Source organism: Microtus oregoni, unplaced genomic scaffold (genome assembly GCF_018167655.1).
Source record: "Microtus oregoni isolate MIOR12 unplaced genomic scaffold, Mior012 000056F_ref0000123, whole genome shotgun sequence".
In the NCBI taxonomy this organism is placed as follows: domain Eukaryota; kingdom Metazoa; phylum Chordata; class Mammalia; order Rodentia; family Cricetidae; genus Microtus; species Microtus oregoni.
The window spans coordinates 1734726-1752379 of NW_024543832.1; the positions used below are offsets into that span (position 1 = coordinate 1734726).

General features: G+C 39.4%; 1 gene segment (V, D, J or C); it reads right to left on the bottom strand.

Annotated features, from left to right (window-relative positions):
* Positions 1-8011: 8011 nt before the first annotated feature.
* On the bottom strand, positions 8012-8539 carry LOC121438501. The segment is given in 2 exon segments: positions 8012-8412; positions 8497-8539. Coding segments are annotated over 2 exon segments (444 nt in total).
* Positions 8540-17654: the final 9115 nt, after the last annotated feature.

Sequence of the window (17654 nt, forward strand, 5' to 3'; positions counted from 1 at the left end):
TGTAAGTACCTGCTGTTACTTACCAGACCAAGATCAGGAATTAAATCAGGTCATTTGGAAGAAGTACAGCACAACTGTGGCTGTGACAATTTTATTGAGAACAATCAGACTTTTTATACCTTAGTTAAAAACAGAAAATAGTGACTATTTCCAGGATCAATACATTTGGAGTTGTCAGGATACAATGAAGTTTGCAAGCCCTACGGAGTACACAAGATTAGTGTCCAAGATTAATTGTCCTGTCAAGTTTCTAAACTTCCTTGACTATGAAGCGAGCATACATACAAACACAGCTCAGCCTGAAAGCTTCATGACCTGAGGGTACATCATGCCACAGAGGCCATGGACTCTAGCCTGAGAAATCTATGACTGCATGCCTCTCAAGGCAGCTAGACCAAGCCCACACCATGGATCCCTGTATTGCTAGAAGAAGTATAACTATAGAGACTCCTGATCTGGTAGAGAGGCACAAAATAGTGAAGTAGTGGCAGGTGAAACATTGGAATGTCCTTTAGTGGAGATGTCCAGGAGTCAAAAGAACAAGGGCACTCATTACAGTAATTTCTTGGATATGTTGGACAAGTGCCTGGCTGTTAATGGTTGGGTACTAAGGAACGTTCACTGTAATGTAATGGAAGGAAGAAGGAATACTAGATAGTAGATGGTCAGTGGATTGCTATTTAGGGATTCTGGTTGATGATAATCACAGAGGGGATGCAGAGGTATTTCCTGGGCTTTGCCAATATACCATATACCATATGTTAGAGGGTCCCAGTCAGAGGAAAATGAAAACATCTATTATTGAATGTTTCATGTATCTATAAAACTAATTTAATTAACATATACGGAGTAGTTGATGGGTTTAAGACTGTATGATACCAAGATTCTGAATACAAGAGACTCCTCACCTTTAAATTCAGAGACAAACTTCAAATGAGACACTAGAAAAAAAAATTGAGTACGGAAAACAGAAAGTCCAGGAGAGTCTGTTTCCATCAAAAAGTCAATGTCAGCCAGGCTATGGTGGCACACACCTTTAATCCCAGCACTCGGGAGGCAGAGGCAGGTGGATCTCTGTGAGTTCGAGCCCAGCCTGGTCTACAGAGCTAGTTCCAGGACAGGCTCCAAAGCCACAGAGAAACCCTGTCTCGAAAAACCAAAAAAAAAAAAAGTCAATATCTATCCAAAGGGAAATAAAGTTCAGTGTCCAATAAATGATAGGAAACTCATCAAGGAAGCACTGCCATTGTAAATAAATCATCCCAAAGTTGATTAAATAATCATAAGAATGAAATATTTACAGGGACTTCATCAGAGTAATGAATGTTTTTTTCTGTCTCACCTGTAGTGTTCTCATGGATGTTTCCTCTCCAAGAAACCAATCTATATGTATGTATTAATTGTGGATATTATTATATGTATACAATACATAAATGAAATATTACTCATATAACTTCTGTCCACACTTTCTGTCATAGTCATCTCACACAGGTCATCTCACCATGGGAACATGTGTGCTAGAAGTATAACTCATTGGTGTTTTTCTGAGACATCCCAGCTCAGGCTTCAGATATAAAAATGCATCAGTGCCTACAGCGCAATCAGAAAATGAACACAGAAAATGAATTGTCTATTATTAATGAAATTGAAATTTCCTTTGGCGGCTAACCCAGAAATGGGATTCAGTCACACACCTGTATGTATGATTCTTTGAGAGACCTCCAGACTGTTTTACAGTATGCTAGTAGAACCATTCTCCCATTACACAGCACAGGATTCCCTCTCCCTCCAGCCTTACAATGCTTGTTCCATGTCTTCTATTAGGTAATGGCACTTATACCACTGGTTTCCAGGGGTGGAAGGCAATTTAACCTTTTGGTTTTAATTTTGAATTATTGTACTCTCTTCTGCTCATGTGACTAGGCCATGATGAAGGAGCCCAATTTGAAAATTGGGGGCAAAGAGATGTACCAGCTCTCAACGTTGAGTCCCCTGACCTATGTGGTTTTCTTTGGTCCCAAATCTCAGGCAAAACATGGAAATGTGTCATTATTGAGAAGTATTAGACTGATCACTTTTTTGAGACAAACAAGTCTTAACCTTTAACAGGGAACAGTGAATATGGTATTCATTAATCAAAATAATGAATGTGATGTTGAAATATTAGTTTTTGAATCAAGACTTCATATACACAACATGAAAATCTTCCTTTAGCCTACTTCCCAGTACTGTATGAGCAGCTTTAAAAATGTATTTATTTGTAATTATATTTGCTTATTTCTGTGTGAGTACTATAGTGTTTGTGGATAAAAATAGAGAGTATGTGGTCCTCTGTACTTACAGGTAGATATGAGGAGCTCACTGTGAGTACAGGAACTGAACCTGATTCCTTGCAATAACAGCATGATACCTGAATGACTGAGCTACTTCTTAAGCACCTGGATGCAGAGTCCTAACATTCCCACTCATATTTGCTGCAGTCATATACACAATGGCCTAAATATATCACCAAAATTGATAAACATTGAGGAAATTTTATAAATGACAGTCAATCACAAAGAAAATAAAAGAACCTCTTACCAAGTGAAACCTAATATCTGCTCTCAGGTAAAGTTAACTTGAGGGTTGTGTGGCCCTTCTTAGACAGTATAGTGTGAGAAGCCTTTCAGTTACATAGGAAGGATTATCCCAAATAATTTGTTTTATGGATGTTGACCACAGTCCATAGCAACAAAATTTGTTTTTGTAAAAGTGGAGGTAATAAATTTTACTAAGTATTCCCTCAAAGAATAACTGTGTGGTTACTCAATACTGGATATGAGTTTGAAATCATCATGTAGAAAGAATAAACACAGAAAAGTTTAACTTTATTGAAGAATAGTAAGGATTAGTTCGTGTTACTATAAATTCAGTCAGGAAAAGAATGAACCCATTACCAAAATCTTCTTGGTTGTCCTATCTCCTCCAGTGCTCCACTGAGGTTTCTTGTTAAATATCAACTCAAATTCATGTTTTTATTTTACACTATTACATTATGGAACCATTTAATTACCATATTTAAACTTTCTAAAATGTAAAAATATGCATATTGCAGAATTGTTTATCACACCTTTAGTTTTATAAGTATGTGAACTTATGATTTACTAGATGTTTTTGTTTTTTTTTTAATTAATTTGAATACTTTAGAAGTCTCAAAATTATATAGTTTGCCTGATATTTAAATAGTGAATAAATTTATAAAACATTAAAGCAACTGAATAGTAAGAATGCTCAAAGTCTAGTTTTAAGTTGGAAAGGTTCAAAACAGATTTGAAGCTACCAGGCACTGTTAATTTCATTTCCTTTTTCTGTGTCTGAATCAGTATCAGGCACTTCATCTGGGACCACTATTCTGACAAAGTGAGAACTTGTGGGGTTCATCACATATGTATATATAGTCATTTCCAGGAAAACCTATACATGTTTGTAAAATAATTATGTACATTTATTTAGTAGACACTTTTCACTAAGGTGATATTTGTTCATCTGACAGGATTGGGGAAAGAACATCATTGAAATCCCTAGTCACATGCCTTTTTGTCACACTCTATCAAAGGCACATGCTATTAGCACCCTACATCTTGTGTTTTTGAGTGAGGTAGTGTGTGCCAGGTTTCTGCACTCCTGTTGTCTGTGTCTCCCTTTATTTATTTCTTTAGAAATTATGAGAGGATATGCGCAAAAGGAGAGACTCCAATGGTATTTCCGTGTGTTATTGGTACTTCTGTCTTACTTTAGAGGTGGATTGTTGTCTGTAATTATTTGAACCATCATTTTTTTTACTTCAAAATGGATTACGGAAGTTCCTTTTGTAGATGATGTTAAAATTTCAGTAGCACATTTTGCAGATTCTTGGTCAAAACTGAAATTATTGGAAATCATAGCCTCTTGATGTCTGTTCGATGCTAGGCAACAACCTTGCTTAAAAGATTTACCCTGCTCAGTTCAGTACCCCATTTTTAATTGGGTTAATTAGAATTTTAATTTCAAGCTTCTTGAGTTCTTTATATATTTTGGAGATCAGACCTTTGTCTGATGCGGGGTAGGTGAAGATCTTCTCGCAATCAGTAGTTTGCCTTTTTGTCTTAATGACAGTGTCCTTGTTTCAGGAGGTCCCATTTATTCAATGTTGCTCTTATTGTCTGTGCTACTGGACTTATATGTAGGAAGTGGTCTCCTGTGCCCATATGTTGCAGTCTACTTCCCACTTTCTCTTCTATCAGGTTTATTGTGGTCAGATTTATATTGAGGTCTTTAATCCATTTGGACTTGAGTTTTGTGCATGGTGATGAACTGAACAGAGAATTCTCAACAGAAGTTCAAATGGTCAAAAAACAGTTAAGGTCAAGTTCAATCACCTTAGTGATTAAGGAAATGCAAATCAAAACAACTTTGAGATACCATCTTACACCTGTCAGAATGGCTAAAATCAAAAACACCAATGATAGTGTATGGGAAAGTTTGTTGAGTAAAGGGAACACTTATTCATTGTTGGTGGGAATGCAAACTTGTTCAACCACTTTGGAAATCATTGTGGCAGTTTCTCAGGAAATTGGGAATCAGCCTACTTCGGGATTCAGCAATACCACTCTTGGGAATATACCCAAGAGATGCCCAATCATACTACAAATTATTTGTTCAACTATGTTCATAGCAGCATTATTTGTAATAGCCAGAACCTGGAAACAACCTAGGTGTCCATCAACAGAAGAATAGATAAAGAAAGTGTGGAATATATACACATTAGAGTATGACTCAGTGGTAAAAAACAATGACATCTTGAATTTTACATGCAAGTGGATGGAAATAAAAACATTATCCTGAGTGAGATAAGCTAGTCCCAAAAAGATGAATATGGTATATACTCACTCATTAGTGGACTCTAGTCATAAACAAAGGACATTTCTTGAGAAGCTAAATAACCAGGTGAACCCAAAGAAAAACATATATTGATCCTCCTGGAAATTGGAAACAAACAAGATTGCTGGGCCAAAGTTGGGAGCATGGGGGTGGGAATAGGGGTGTGGGTGGGGTTGGGAGAAGAGGAGAAAGGGAAGTGGAAGGGAGAAGGGAAAGACTGGGAGAACTTGGGGGACTGGGAGGGTGGAGATGGAGGGAGGATGGATATATGAGCAGGGAAGAAGATATCTACATTAAGGGAGCCATTTTAGAGTTGGCAAGAGACTTGGCTCTAGAGGGGATCCCAGGTGTCCACGGGGTTGTCCCCAGCTAGGCCCTTGGGCAGAAGAGGAGAGGGTACCTGAACTGTCCTTACCCCACTATCACACTGATGATTATCTTGAATATCACCAAAGAATCTTTGTCAGGCAGTGGATGGAGTTAGAGACAGAGACCCTCATCAGAGCAAGGAATGAGCTCCCAAAGTCCAGTTGAAGAGCAGAAGGAGGGAGAAGATGAGGAAGGAAATCAGGACAGTGAAGGGTGGGTCCACCCACTGAGTCAGAGTGCCTGTTCTAATGGGAGCTCACCAAATACACCTGGAATGGGACTAAATTAGCATGTGATCAAACTGGACTTTTGGTGATCTTCTCTACTTCCAATATCCAGGAGGATACATATATGTTTTTCTCTGGGTTCACCTTTTTATTTAGCTTCTCTAGGATCATGAACTATAGGCTCAATGTCCTTTGTTTATGGCTAGAGTCCACTAATGAGTGAGGACATATAATATTCCTCTTTTTGGCTCTGGGTTATCTCACTCAGTAAAGTGTTTTCTATTTCAATCCATTTGCATGCAAAATTCAAGATGTCATTGTTTTTTACCCCTGAGTAGAACTCTAAAGTGTATATGTGCCACACCTTTTTAAAGTGTATATATTCCACACTTTTATCTATTCTTCTATTGAGGGGCACCTAGGCTGTTTCCAGGTTATGGCTATTACAAATAATGCTGTGATGAACACAATTTAACAAATGCTTTTGTGGTCTGATTGCGCATCTCTTGGGTATATTCCCAAGAGTGGAGTTGCTAGATCCTGAGGTACATTGACACCCAGTTTCCTGAGAAACTGCCACACTGATTTCCAAAGTGGTTGCACAAGTTTGCATTCCCACCAACAATGGATGAGTGTTCTCCTCACTCCACATCCTCTCCAGCATTGGCTATCATTAGTGTTTTTGATTTTAGCCATTCTGACAGGTGTAAGATGGAATCCCAAATTTGATTTTATTTGCATTTCCCTGTTCACTAAGGAAGTTGAGCATGACCTTAAGTGTCTTTTGGCCATTTGAACTTCTTCTGTTGAGAATTCTCTATTCAGTTCAGTACCCCATTTTTTAATTGGGTTATGGGAGCACAGGGGTGGAAAGGTTTCGGGGAAGGGGAGATGGGGAGACAGAAGGAAGAAGGAGAGGATTGGGGAGAGCTTGGGGGAATGGGATGGTTGAGATAGAGGAAGGGTCGATTTGGGAGCAGGCAAGAAGATATTTTAAGTAACAGGGCCATTTTATGGTTGGCAAGAGACTGGACTTTAGAGGAGTTCCCAGGTGTCCAGAGGATTTCTCTAGATCCTTGGGCAGCAGAGGAGAGGATGATAAATGCTCTGGGACTTGTTTTTACTGCATGTACTGGCTTTTTGGGACCCTAGTCTATTTGGGTGCTTGGCTTCCTAGACCTGGATGTGTGGGGAAGGGCCTTGGACTTCCCACAGGGCAGGGTTCTGTGCCCTCTCTCAAGCAGGGAGGTAGAGGGAGGAGTGTGAGTGGGGGAGCTGGAGGGGAATGGGATGAGGGGAAGAACTGTAAATTTTTGAATGGAAAAATAAAAAAAAAGATTAATTCATTTATTTATCCTCCTAATCATGTTTTCAATTAGCTATTTAGGCTGTTACTCAGATTGACCCAAGGTAACATGACAATGACCCCTTATTTATCTTTGTGTGGATTATTCAAGTCACTGGTATGTGTCCTTATCTCAGAATTTTACCAATCTTTTCTGTTTGATTTCCAAGTTTAATCTTTGACTATTGGTGTCACTGCAAGAGTTTCCAGAGGAACCTCAGTCTCAGTTGAAGACATTCTCTTTTCTTTTTTAAAGCTGCCTCAAGCTGATGATCATTATCATGGAAAGTAAATTCAACCCTGTTTCCTGAATGACACTTCTCTAGCTCACACATAAGACAGCAGGCTCTTCATCATCAGCAACAGAGAGTAGATTTAACTCTGGTAGCCTTTGTTAGCAAAAGCATCAGCAAATCATAAACAGAAAATCACAGAACTGAGTCGTCTATGGAAAGTACTGATGTGAGAAGGGAATAGAAACGCAGCTGATGTCAGCTGAACTGCACAACACACTGGTGCCTGAGAATTTTGTGGGTTGAGGGATCACAAATATGCCTACAGAATAATCATTACTTTGGAATTTCATATAAACTAATTTTTAACAAGCTGCAAATGTTTAAAAATAGAATTTTTCACAAATGATTACCAAGTGTACTCTTTTAAGTTCTGTTGGTCTAGAAGGAAATAATGGACATTTCAGTTTTAAATCTATGTTTGGAAAGCGAATTTTACAGGGAAGGTGCACTTTCTCTCTCACATGTTCAAAAACATATAATAAATTAAAATTACTAAATTTCCCAAACTTTCTCACTGAAATTTGAGTCAACAATTGTCATAATTTCAGACTCCTTTTGAATTGTCAAGTGGTACATATACATGCAGAGAGAGAGAGAGAGAGAGAGAGAGAGAGAGAGAGAGAGAGACTATATAAAATTAGGTTCCATTCTGTCTGATAATCAGAATAAATTGGACAGCTTAAAGGATTTGTGTCAAAAAATTATTCTAATCTGCATACATGGAAAGTTGGATAGAATATGGCAGTGGAGAATGGCCTTCAGAAGGTATTCTTGGCTAGAAGAATAATAAGTCACAGGTTCTGAATTTATAACTCATGTTTATTAACCATAGTTCAGAACTTTCTAGCATCTAAAGTGACCCTTACTGCTGGTCCTCAGGAGTCCCTGCTGATCTTCAGCACCCTCTTCTGGTTCTGAGTGTCCTTGCAGTGAGGTTTTTGTGCAGGCTCACCTGGGAGTTCCCTCATTGTGTCTTTGGTACAGTAGTACGTGGCTGTGTCCTCACTTTGCAGACTGTTCAATTTTAAGAAAACTTGGTTCTTGGAGGTGTCCCTGCTGATGGTGATTCGGGGCTGGTAAGCTGAATTATACTCTGTGCTTCCATTGTACCATATACCTCCCATCCACTCCAGACCCTTTCCTGGAGACTGGCGAACCCAGCTAATATCATAGTCAGTTAATGAGAACCCAGAGACAGTGCAGGTGAGAGACAGAGTCTGTGAGGGCTGCACCAGGCCAGGTCCTGACACCTTCAGCAGCACCTGGGACAGGACACCTGGAGACAAGCAACATCAACATCTGTTATACATCCCACAGATGACATGCCAGGGACCCTCTCCTGAAACCCTGAAATACTTACTTGGAAAGGTGACCAGGCAGAGGAGCAGCACCTGGACAGCCATGCTCTGCTAGAGACTGGTGAGAAGTAGATGGGGCTTCTCAGCTATGCCTGAGCTTTCATCTTGAGCCTGAGGGCTGCTTTGCATTTGGGGAGGTTCCTAAAAGCAAAACAAAAGGAAGCACAGGGGATGATTTCCACTCTTTCCTCAGGTGACCAACATTTGTCCTGTGCTCCTTAGCAGTACTGGAGATGGAGATTCATGAACATTTTCTTTTTGTCATCTGGATTTCCAATACCAAACAAATTTGAAATAGTGTGAGTGACTGTGCTCAGACCTGGCAAACAAAACTTGGCAGTGTTTATACTAAGTGTGTCCACTGTCACACAGTGCAGGCAAAACACGGTACCATGTCCTAAATGTATTTGTCTATTTCTAGAAATTACAGCAGTAGAATTGGGCCTTTTTTGTTATCAGAAACTCTGACTAAGGAAGCAACTTAAAATTTATTCTCTTGGTGGCAGTGGAATCCTTTTTATGCTCATAACTCACCTATAAATTGCTTGCGAGGAAGTAGCTCACTAACATTTAATACATGTGATTTCATGGGTTTATCTAAGAGAAGATCAGAAAGACATATTTTTCTAGACAAGGGATATAGTCACTCTTTGTTGAGGGTATGGTCACTGGTATGTTTCTTATGTTGCAGTGCTTGGGTTCACATACATGTAGATATGAGCATCACTAACTGTGCTTAAGTAAGTATAAGGTTGTTAGGGACCCATGTTTGGAAGTTGTGGGAGGAGCTGGGTAGAAAACATCGCACTTAGTGATCATAAACAGAAGGAATAAAGAAGATTAGTAAAAACTGTATAGCTGAGGCTTAAAACAAAAATTCAGAAAGCAAATGATTAAGGAATATTGGTAAATATCAAATGACATGGTAGGCAACTTTATCTGGGACCATGTTCCCATCCAGCTAAGAACTGGTGGGGTCATTCAATTATGTATGAAAAATCTATTTGCAGATAATTCTATACATGATTTGTAAAATATCTTTTCACATTTGGTTGTCTGTTACTTTGCTCTAAGATGACAATATCCCATCATCAATCAGAATTAGGGGAAAAACATATCATTCTTACCCCACCCTTTCATGGCTCATGCTGCAGGAACAGTTATTCTGGTGTTAGATTATACATATGTATCATCTAGGTATTCCCTTTTCTTTAAAATTGTCTGTAACGAATCAGAGGACATAGTGAAGAGAAGAGAAATTCAAGGTCATCTGTTTACACAATTGTTACTTCTTTTCTACTCCAGAAGAAAAATTTTCCCTGTGCCTATTTGTTTAAAAAATTATTTACCAGCCGGGCGGTGGTGGCGCACTCCTGTAATCCCAGCACTTGGGAGGCAGAGACAGGCGGATCTCTGTGAGTTCGAGGCCAGCCTGGTCTACCAAGGGAGTTCCAGGACAGGCTCCAAAGCTACAGAGAAACCCTGTCTCAAAAAACCAAAAAAAAATATTTACCTTAATGTGAATATGTGAAGTCTTTTAATTCATATTGGTAGGCTCTCCATAAAAAGTTGTGGATATTGTTGGTCAAAAGTAAAGACCTGGGATTAGAATAGAGGTATTGGTTATGATATATTTTAGGTCCAACAAACTCATTAAAATATTACCCTATTCATCCATCTCAAGAGCAGCCATGTAAGCTGATCCTCACACTAACCATGGAAAAAATAACAATGACACCTTTGAGTTCAAAATAGTGTAGAATTATTCAATTCACAGTTATGTGTTCTTCTGTCAAGATTCTAATAATGTAGTCAATGTGGTCTCCTAAGCTTCATTACACACTGTTGCTGTCACTGCCTGAATTTCAGGAGAAGTCTCAGCCTCGGGTGAAAAGAGTCACATTTCCTTTTTTTTTTTTTAACTTTTTTTTATTGAGAAAAGAGAAAAAAAAAGAAAACAAATTTCGTCCTCCTCCCAGCCTCCCATTTCCCTCCCCCTCCTCCCACCCTTCTCCCCCTCCCCCCACTCCTCTCCCCCTCCCTCTCCAGCCCAAAGAGCAGTCAGATTTCCCTGCCCTGTGGTAAGTCCTAGGTCTTCCCCCCTCCGTGCATTTCTAGGAAGGTGAACATCCAAACTGGCTAGGCTCCCACAAAGCCAGCACATTACGTAGTTTCAAAACCCCGTGCCATTGTCCTTGGGTTCTCATCAGCCCTCATTGTTGGCCATGCTCAGAGAGTCCAGTTTTATCCCATGCTTTTTCAGTCACAGTCCAGCTGGCCTTGGTGAGCTCCCAATAGATCAGCTCCACTGTCTCAGTGGGTGGGTGCTCCCCTCGTGGTCCCGACTTCTTTGCTCATGTTCTCCCTCCTTCTGCTCCTCATCGGGACCTTGGGAGCTCAGTCCAGTGCTCCAGTGTGGGTCTCTGTCTCTGTCTCCATCCATCACCAGATGAAGGTTCTATGATGATATTCAAGATATTCGTCATTATTGCTCTAGGATAGGGTCATTTCAGGTTCCCCATCCTCAGCTGCCCAAGGAACTAACTGGGGACCACGGCTTGGGTATCTGGGAGCCACTCTAGGTTCAGGTCTCTTGCCAACCCTAAGGTGGCTCCCTTAACTAAGAACCGTGCTTCCGTGCTCCCCCATCCAACCTTCCTTCATCCCAATCCTCCCCCTTTCCCAAGCTCCCCCCCCCATTCTCCCCCTCTCCCCCCTCTCTCCCCATCTCCCCTTACCCCCATCTCACCCCACCCCCAAGATCTCAATTTTCTCCCCGGCAATTTTGTCTACATCCCATAGCCAAGAGGACAACTATATGCTTTTCCTTTGGTTCACCTTCTTACTTAGCTTCTTTGGGATCACCAAGTGTAGACTCCGTGACCCTTGTTTATGGCTAGAAACCAATTATGAGTGAGTACATCCCATGTTCATCTTTTTGGCTCTGGGATACCTCACTCAGGATAGTGTTTTTTATTTCCATCCATTTGCATGCAAAATTCGAGAAGTCATTGTTTTTTTTACCGCAGCATAGTACTCTAATGTGTAGATATTCCACACTTTCTTCATCCATTCCAATTGTATGATCCATTAACATGGAGCCCACAGCCAACATGGCTTCTCTGAAGACACTTCACTAGCTCACACATGAGACACCTGCTCTTCATGTCACCAACAACAGAGAGAGCAGAGGAGTAATTCTAGGAGCAACAAAAGCACAAACTGTGAAAATCATAGAACTCAGTTGTCAATGGGAAGGACTGAAGAGAGAAGGACCAGGAACTGGAGCTGATGTTTGTTGGGATGTGGATATTTGTGACTGAAAAATTTGAAATCTGAGTTGCACAATGTGCCTATAGAGGAATCTTTAGTTTGGATTTCGAAGCACAAGCTAGTTTTTACCAAAACGCTAATGTTCAAAAATAGAATCTTGCAACAATTATAATAGCTGTACACTTTTAGTTTAAAAGTAAAAAAACAAAAACTGTGATGCTTCATTTTCTAAAGTAAGTTTGGAAATTAACATCAATTCGGGGCAGTTGTGGTTCTCTATCACAAGTTTAGAAATAAAGAGGATGAATTAAAGATTATTCGAAATTCTTAAACTGTCTTACAAATCAGCAATTTTCCCAATTTCATACACCTGATGAAGTATATATAAATATATGTATATATGGAATATATAAAATTAACATGCTGTTTTGTCTAACAAGAAGCAATTATACATATTAGAATATTGCGGGGGAAGCCAGATGTTTTAGTGTCTAATTAAAAAGCAAGATTAATAGGCTATGAGAAGTCAAGGGTACTCTAGAAGTGTTCCTTGTGTAAAAGAAAAACAGGTATAGGTGAAGCATATTCCAGAACTTCCTAGATTCTGAAGTGACCACCACTAGTGTTGTGAGTTCCTGCTGGTCCTCAGCATCCCCTGCTGGTCTGAGTAGAGAGGTTTCTGTCCAAGCTCACACTGGAGTTCTCTCACTGTGTCTCTGGCACCGTAATACATGGCTGTGTTAGAAGTTCTCAGATTGTTCAGTTTTATGAAAACATAGCTCATGGAAGTGAAGTAATATTTTATTTGGGATCTAACAAATAAAGCTTCCTAAAGATAAGGGTGGAGATCTAAGTCCCTAGATAGCCATTGACATCAGGCAATAGTGGCACAAACCTTTAATCCCAGTACTAGGGAGAAAGAAGTGGACTGATCTCTGTGAGTGCAGTGCTATCCTGGGATACAAGGGATTGACTCTGTGTAATACAGAAATGGAGCTCACACAAAGGTGATCCCAGCACCTGGAATCATATGTCTTTTATCCAAGCAGTGGGGTAGCAGAGACTGGCTTGGCATGGCTGGGCAGAGAGAGAAATATAAGACAGGAGGAGACAGGAGCTCAGATCCAGTCTGAGGTTTCAATCTGAGAGGCAGTCTGAAGTTTTGGAGAGACAGCATTCAGTCAGACGATTTGTAGAGACAGGATCTTCCCCATTTTGTCTGAGCATTGGTAGAAGTAAGAACTCTCTAGTGGCTGAATTCTCTGCTTTTCTGATCCTTCAGTTTTTGCCCCTGGTAGCTGACTCAGGCTCTTTATCATTAAGTACAATTAGAATTTGTGTAACAGGAGGTGTCCCTGCTCATGTTGACTTGGGATTTGAGATCAGAATTCTAATTTGTGCTTCCACCACTCCAGATTCTTCACATCCACTTCAGACATTTTGCTGGAGGTTGACAGACCCAGCTTACACCATGACTGGATAATGAGAATCTACAGATAGTTCAGGTGAGGGAAAGGGTCTATGAGGGCTGAACTAGACCAGTTCCTTACTCCTTCAGCTGCACCTGGGACAGGGAACCTGGGAACAGGTACAATCATCACGGTACAGTTATCCCACAGATGATATGACTGGGTCTCTTTTCTAAAACCCTGAAACACTCACAGCTTGAAACGAGCACCAGGCAGAGGAGCAGCACCAGGACAACCATGCTCTACTGGACGCTTTAGTGAGAAAGAGATGGGGCCTCTCATGTAGGCCTGGACTTTTATGGCTGCTTTGCATTGTGGGACGTTCCTGAGAGGATAAAAGGAAGCACAGGGCACGGTTTAAACTTTTTCCTCAGGTTTCTGAGAATTGTCCTTGTCCTTGTGTTTCTTAGAGGACCTGGTGATAAAAAATGAGTAACATTTTTCCGACACTGGATTCCCACTTGCATATAAATAGGAAATCGTATGATTTCCCCATGCATATCTTGGATGGAAAACATTAAGTGACGCCACATTCATGCTGTGCAGATAACAGAGGATACCACATCCTCAGTGCATATCCCTGTACATCCCATCGGAGTGTTTAGATGGAACTTAGTCATAATGCACTTCAGCATCTACCTGATGTGAAATCAGGATTAAGGAACTACTTAAAATCCTTTCTATTGTCACAGAAGTTAATTTTTTTATTGCTCACCTAGAAAATCCAACTTGGGTGGATGCAACTCACAAACATTTATGCATGTGATTTTAATTTTTTATCTGATAGGATATTCAAGGGATTGATTTTCATACACATAAGTGGTCTCAAGGACATCACACCTGGATATTTCCTAGCTCCTGTTTTCTGTTTGTCTTTGTCTCTATCACTATGTACATTTTTATTTCCTTCCTTGTTTATTTACTACTTGAAGCACATTGCAAAAGCAGGTTCCTAAATATTATTGTTGCATTGGTGAGGAATTGAGGGTCAGCTCTTCATGACAACTCATAAAAAGCAGTAGCATGTGACCAGTCTTGAACCTTGTGTTACCTGAAGCAAAAAGAAGACAGAGAATCCTAAGTGATGACAAGAAATGAAGAGGAGGAGGTGCTTGAACAATAGAAACTGTTTGTCTTATGGTGAATATCACCATAGAAAAAGGGATTTAAGGCTTTTCTCCATGCCTTGTTAATATAAATCATCAGGGAATGGTAGAGAATAGCTGAAAACAATCTGTCAGTAAATCCTAGAGAATATCCACCAATTCTTTCACATTGGACACCACATATATTGTGCTCCTTTTCCCTCTGTTCATATTCTGTATTGTGAGTAGCAGTGGTGGAGACAGGTATTAACATTGTGGAGCCTGCCATCTTCTGAAAGCTCTGATTGGCATCTGCCAATATAAGTGCTCTCCTGCACTTGTTCAGGATGCTATGTTTGTTAGAAGAACACTTTCAGACATTACGCTCCTTATGTCTCATCTTTGCTTTGTCTGATTTTTCATTGTGCTTTTTGGGTCTTGGGAAATAATTGCATATTTTTCATACCATCCTGGAGAACTGGCATGTGACCTCTTAGTCAAGGATTTGCTCTTGGCTTACATCATACAGAGTTTGTGTCCACATTTTGTTCTGTCATGATTTGAATGGTTCTCTTTCCATGAAATTTTCCAGGAGAAATTGCTAAGAAAAAGTGTTCAAATGGAATGCCTTTAGGGTAAAGCTGCACATTAAGCACAATTATCTTCTATTTGAGAGGTCATCTCGATACTTGAGTTTTTTTAGTCATTTATTCGGTAATGTCTAGTGGACTCATGGATATTCAGTTAATGGTTCCTGTTACAATGTCAGTACGATATTTTGTATTCAAATGATGGTTAGAACTTTCTCAATGTAGAAAATGCTATATTAATCTGCGAATTATAAACCTCAGTTGGAAGAAAATGCTCCCACTAGATTGGCCTGTAGGCAAGTCTCTAGCAGCGTTTTAGCAACATTTGAATGGTGCAATCTTCTTTATATTTTTGAGGAAGGAATTGGAAAATATTTCATTTGAAACAGGAAAAGAGAAATTATTGCTAAAGCAGAAATTTTATGAAAATTTAGACAGAATAAAACTTATTCAAGCTAATCTATGAATCAGTCATTCCTACTACCCTCTTTCCTCTTCTTTTCTTCCTTCCTTCCTTCTTTTCTCTCTCTCTTTCTTTCTTTCTTTCCTTTCCCCCCCTCCCTGCTTCCCTGCTAAACTTCTGCTTCCTCACTTCCTCTCTCCTCTTCCCTCTCACTTTCTCCAACATCCTCTCTTCCATACTTCTTTCCATTTCCTTTTTTTCTGACTATATGCAGCATGTTGTTTCTTTTATATGTGCATAATTGTTATGGCTACACTGGATCTAAATGGCAGCACCAACTCTATCACATTCCTCCAGCAGTCCCTTGCTACCTTTCTTGACCTTCATAATATATATGATATGTTTGTTCTGCAGTGAGTATTCAGAGGTAACTTATTTTCAGTATTAGAGCAGTCACGTTTATATACTTTCATGTCATACACTTCAGAAAGAGGCTTCACTGACCAAGGCTTAGAGAAGCACCAGTGTATTGGTACAAATATAGAAGATAGTATAAGCATATGCTCATTGGCCAAACACCATTAGTAGGTTTCCTTATAGCACTGTGACCTTTGCATTGTTGATTTTGGAACATTTCTGTGTTCTAATTTTTAAAATGTTAAAAATGTTTTAATTTTGAAGCATGATTATTTCAGTAAAATATATTGACGATCTCAGGTAGGTAGATGTGGCATGTACAGTCCCTCTCCTCTACGTGATGGACCATTTAATTGGCTTGGTTTTGTACATATGTTGTACAGGAACCCATACAAATTCTAGTGTATAATAACCATGTGATGTCCAGAGGTAACCATCTCATAGAAATCCTCCCCACTTATGCTACTTTTATTCTTTCAACCCACTCTTCAGTGATGTCCCTTGTGCTTTGCGGGAGGAATATGGAGGAGTAAGAAAGTAGGGAATGAGGGAGTTTTAATGTAGACATTCTGTCTGTGGACAAGCACTCACACAGTTGTCTGTTCTCAGCAGTGAACAGTCATGGACTCTCTGCATTCAATGATAGAAGCTGGGGGATGGAGATTTATTGCATTTGCAGGTGTAGCTACTGGTTATTTGTCTTTGTAAACATGCATGGGCAGAAGGTCAATATTATTTGGATTTGTTGAGTTATAAAAAGATAACATGAATTTGGGAGGAAAACGTGTTGGGAGGGCCAAGGGGAAGATATTGGAAGGAAAACGTTCAGTTAGAATATGGCCAAGATTCTTTGAAATTGTATATGACTTCTCAAAAAATATGAAAAATTCTTTTTAAAATAGTATAGTATATTTAAATTCCATTGGTTACTGTGTCTTGAGCACAATTCCTTTAACTAAATCCTAGAACTCCAGGAGATACACAGACTCTAAGGAAGATTCTTCTCACTTTCTTTCCTTCTGCTCCAATGTCAATATTTCTTTGGATACTCAGAACTGCTACAAGTTCTTCCTCCCCTATCTATGATTATTTTCAAAATGAAGCAAGCAAGGCTTTTCTTTCTTTCTTTCTTTCTTCCTTCCTTCCTTCCTTCCTTCCTTCCTTCCTTCCATTCTTTCTTACTTTCTTCTTTCCATCCTTCCTTTTTAATTATTTTTGTTACAAATGAGCAGATATCAAAATTATACATTTTTTGAACTTGAGATGCTCCATCACCTTCAGCAAAGATATGAATAATATATATCATAGTTTATTAAAATATGATTTTATGTTTAGATTAAGGACCTGAGCCTTCAGTTCCTACATAGACACTACACAGTCCATCCTCATGGGAACAGATATGAAGTGAAGGTGTGTGAAAGAGAAAACCTAAGGGAGAGAATGAATTTATGTTACAAGGAAAATTCTTTAGTGCTGGTAAATTCAGTGGTCTGTAGTGAAAAGCATATGCAAAATTATATAAAAGATTATCGTTGGTGTTTTTGATTTTAGCCATTCTCAGAGGTGTAAGATGATATCTCAAAGTTGTTTTGATTTGCATTTCCCTGATTGCTAAGGAAGTTGAGCATGACCTTAAGTGTCTTTTGGCCATTTGAACTTCTTCTGTTGAGAATTCTCTGTTCAGATCAGTGCTGCATTTTTTAATTGGGTTAATTAGCATTTTAAAGTCTATTTTCTTGAGTTCTCTATATATTTTGGAGATCAGACCTTTGTCTGTTGAGGGGTTGGTGAAGATCTTCTCCCAGTCAGTAGGTTGCCTTTGTGTCTTAGTGACAGTGTCCTTTGCTTTGCAGAAGCTTCTCAGTTTTATTAGGTCCCATTTATTCAATGTTGCTCTTAATGTCTGTGGTTCTGGGGTTATAC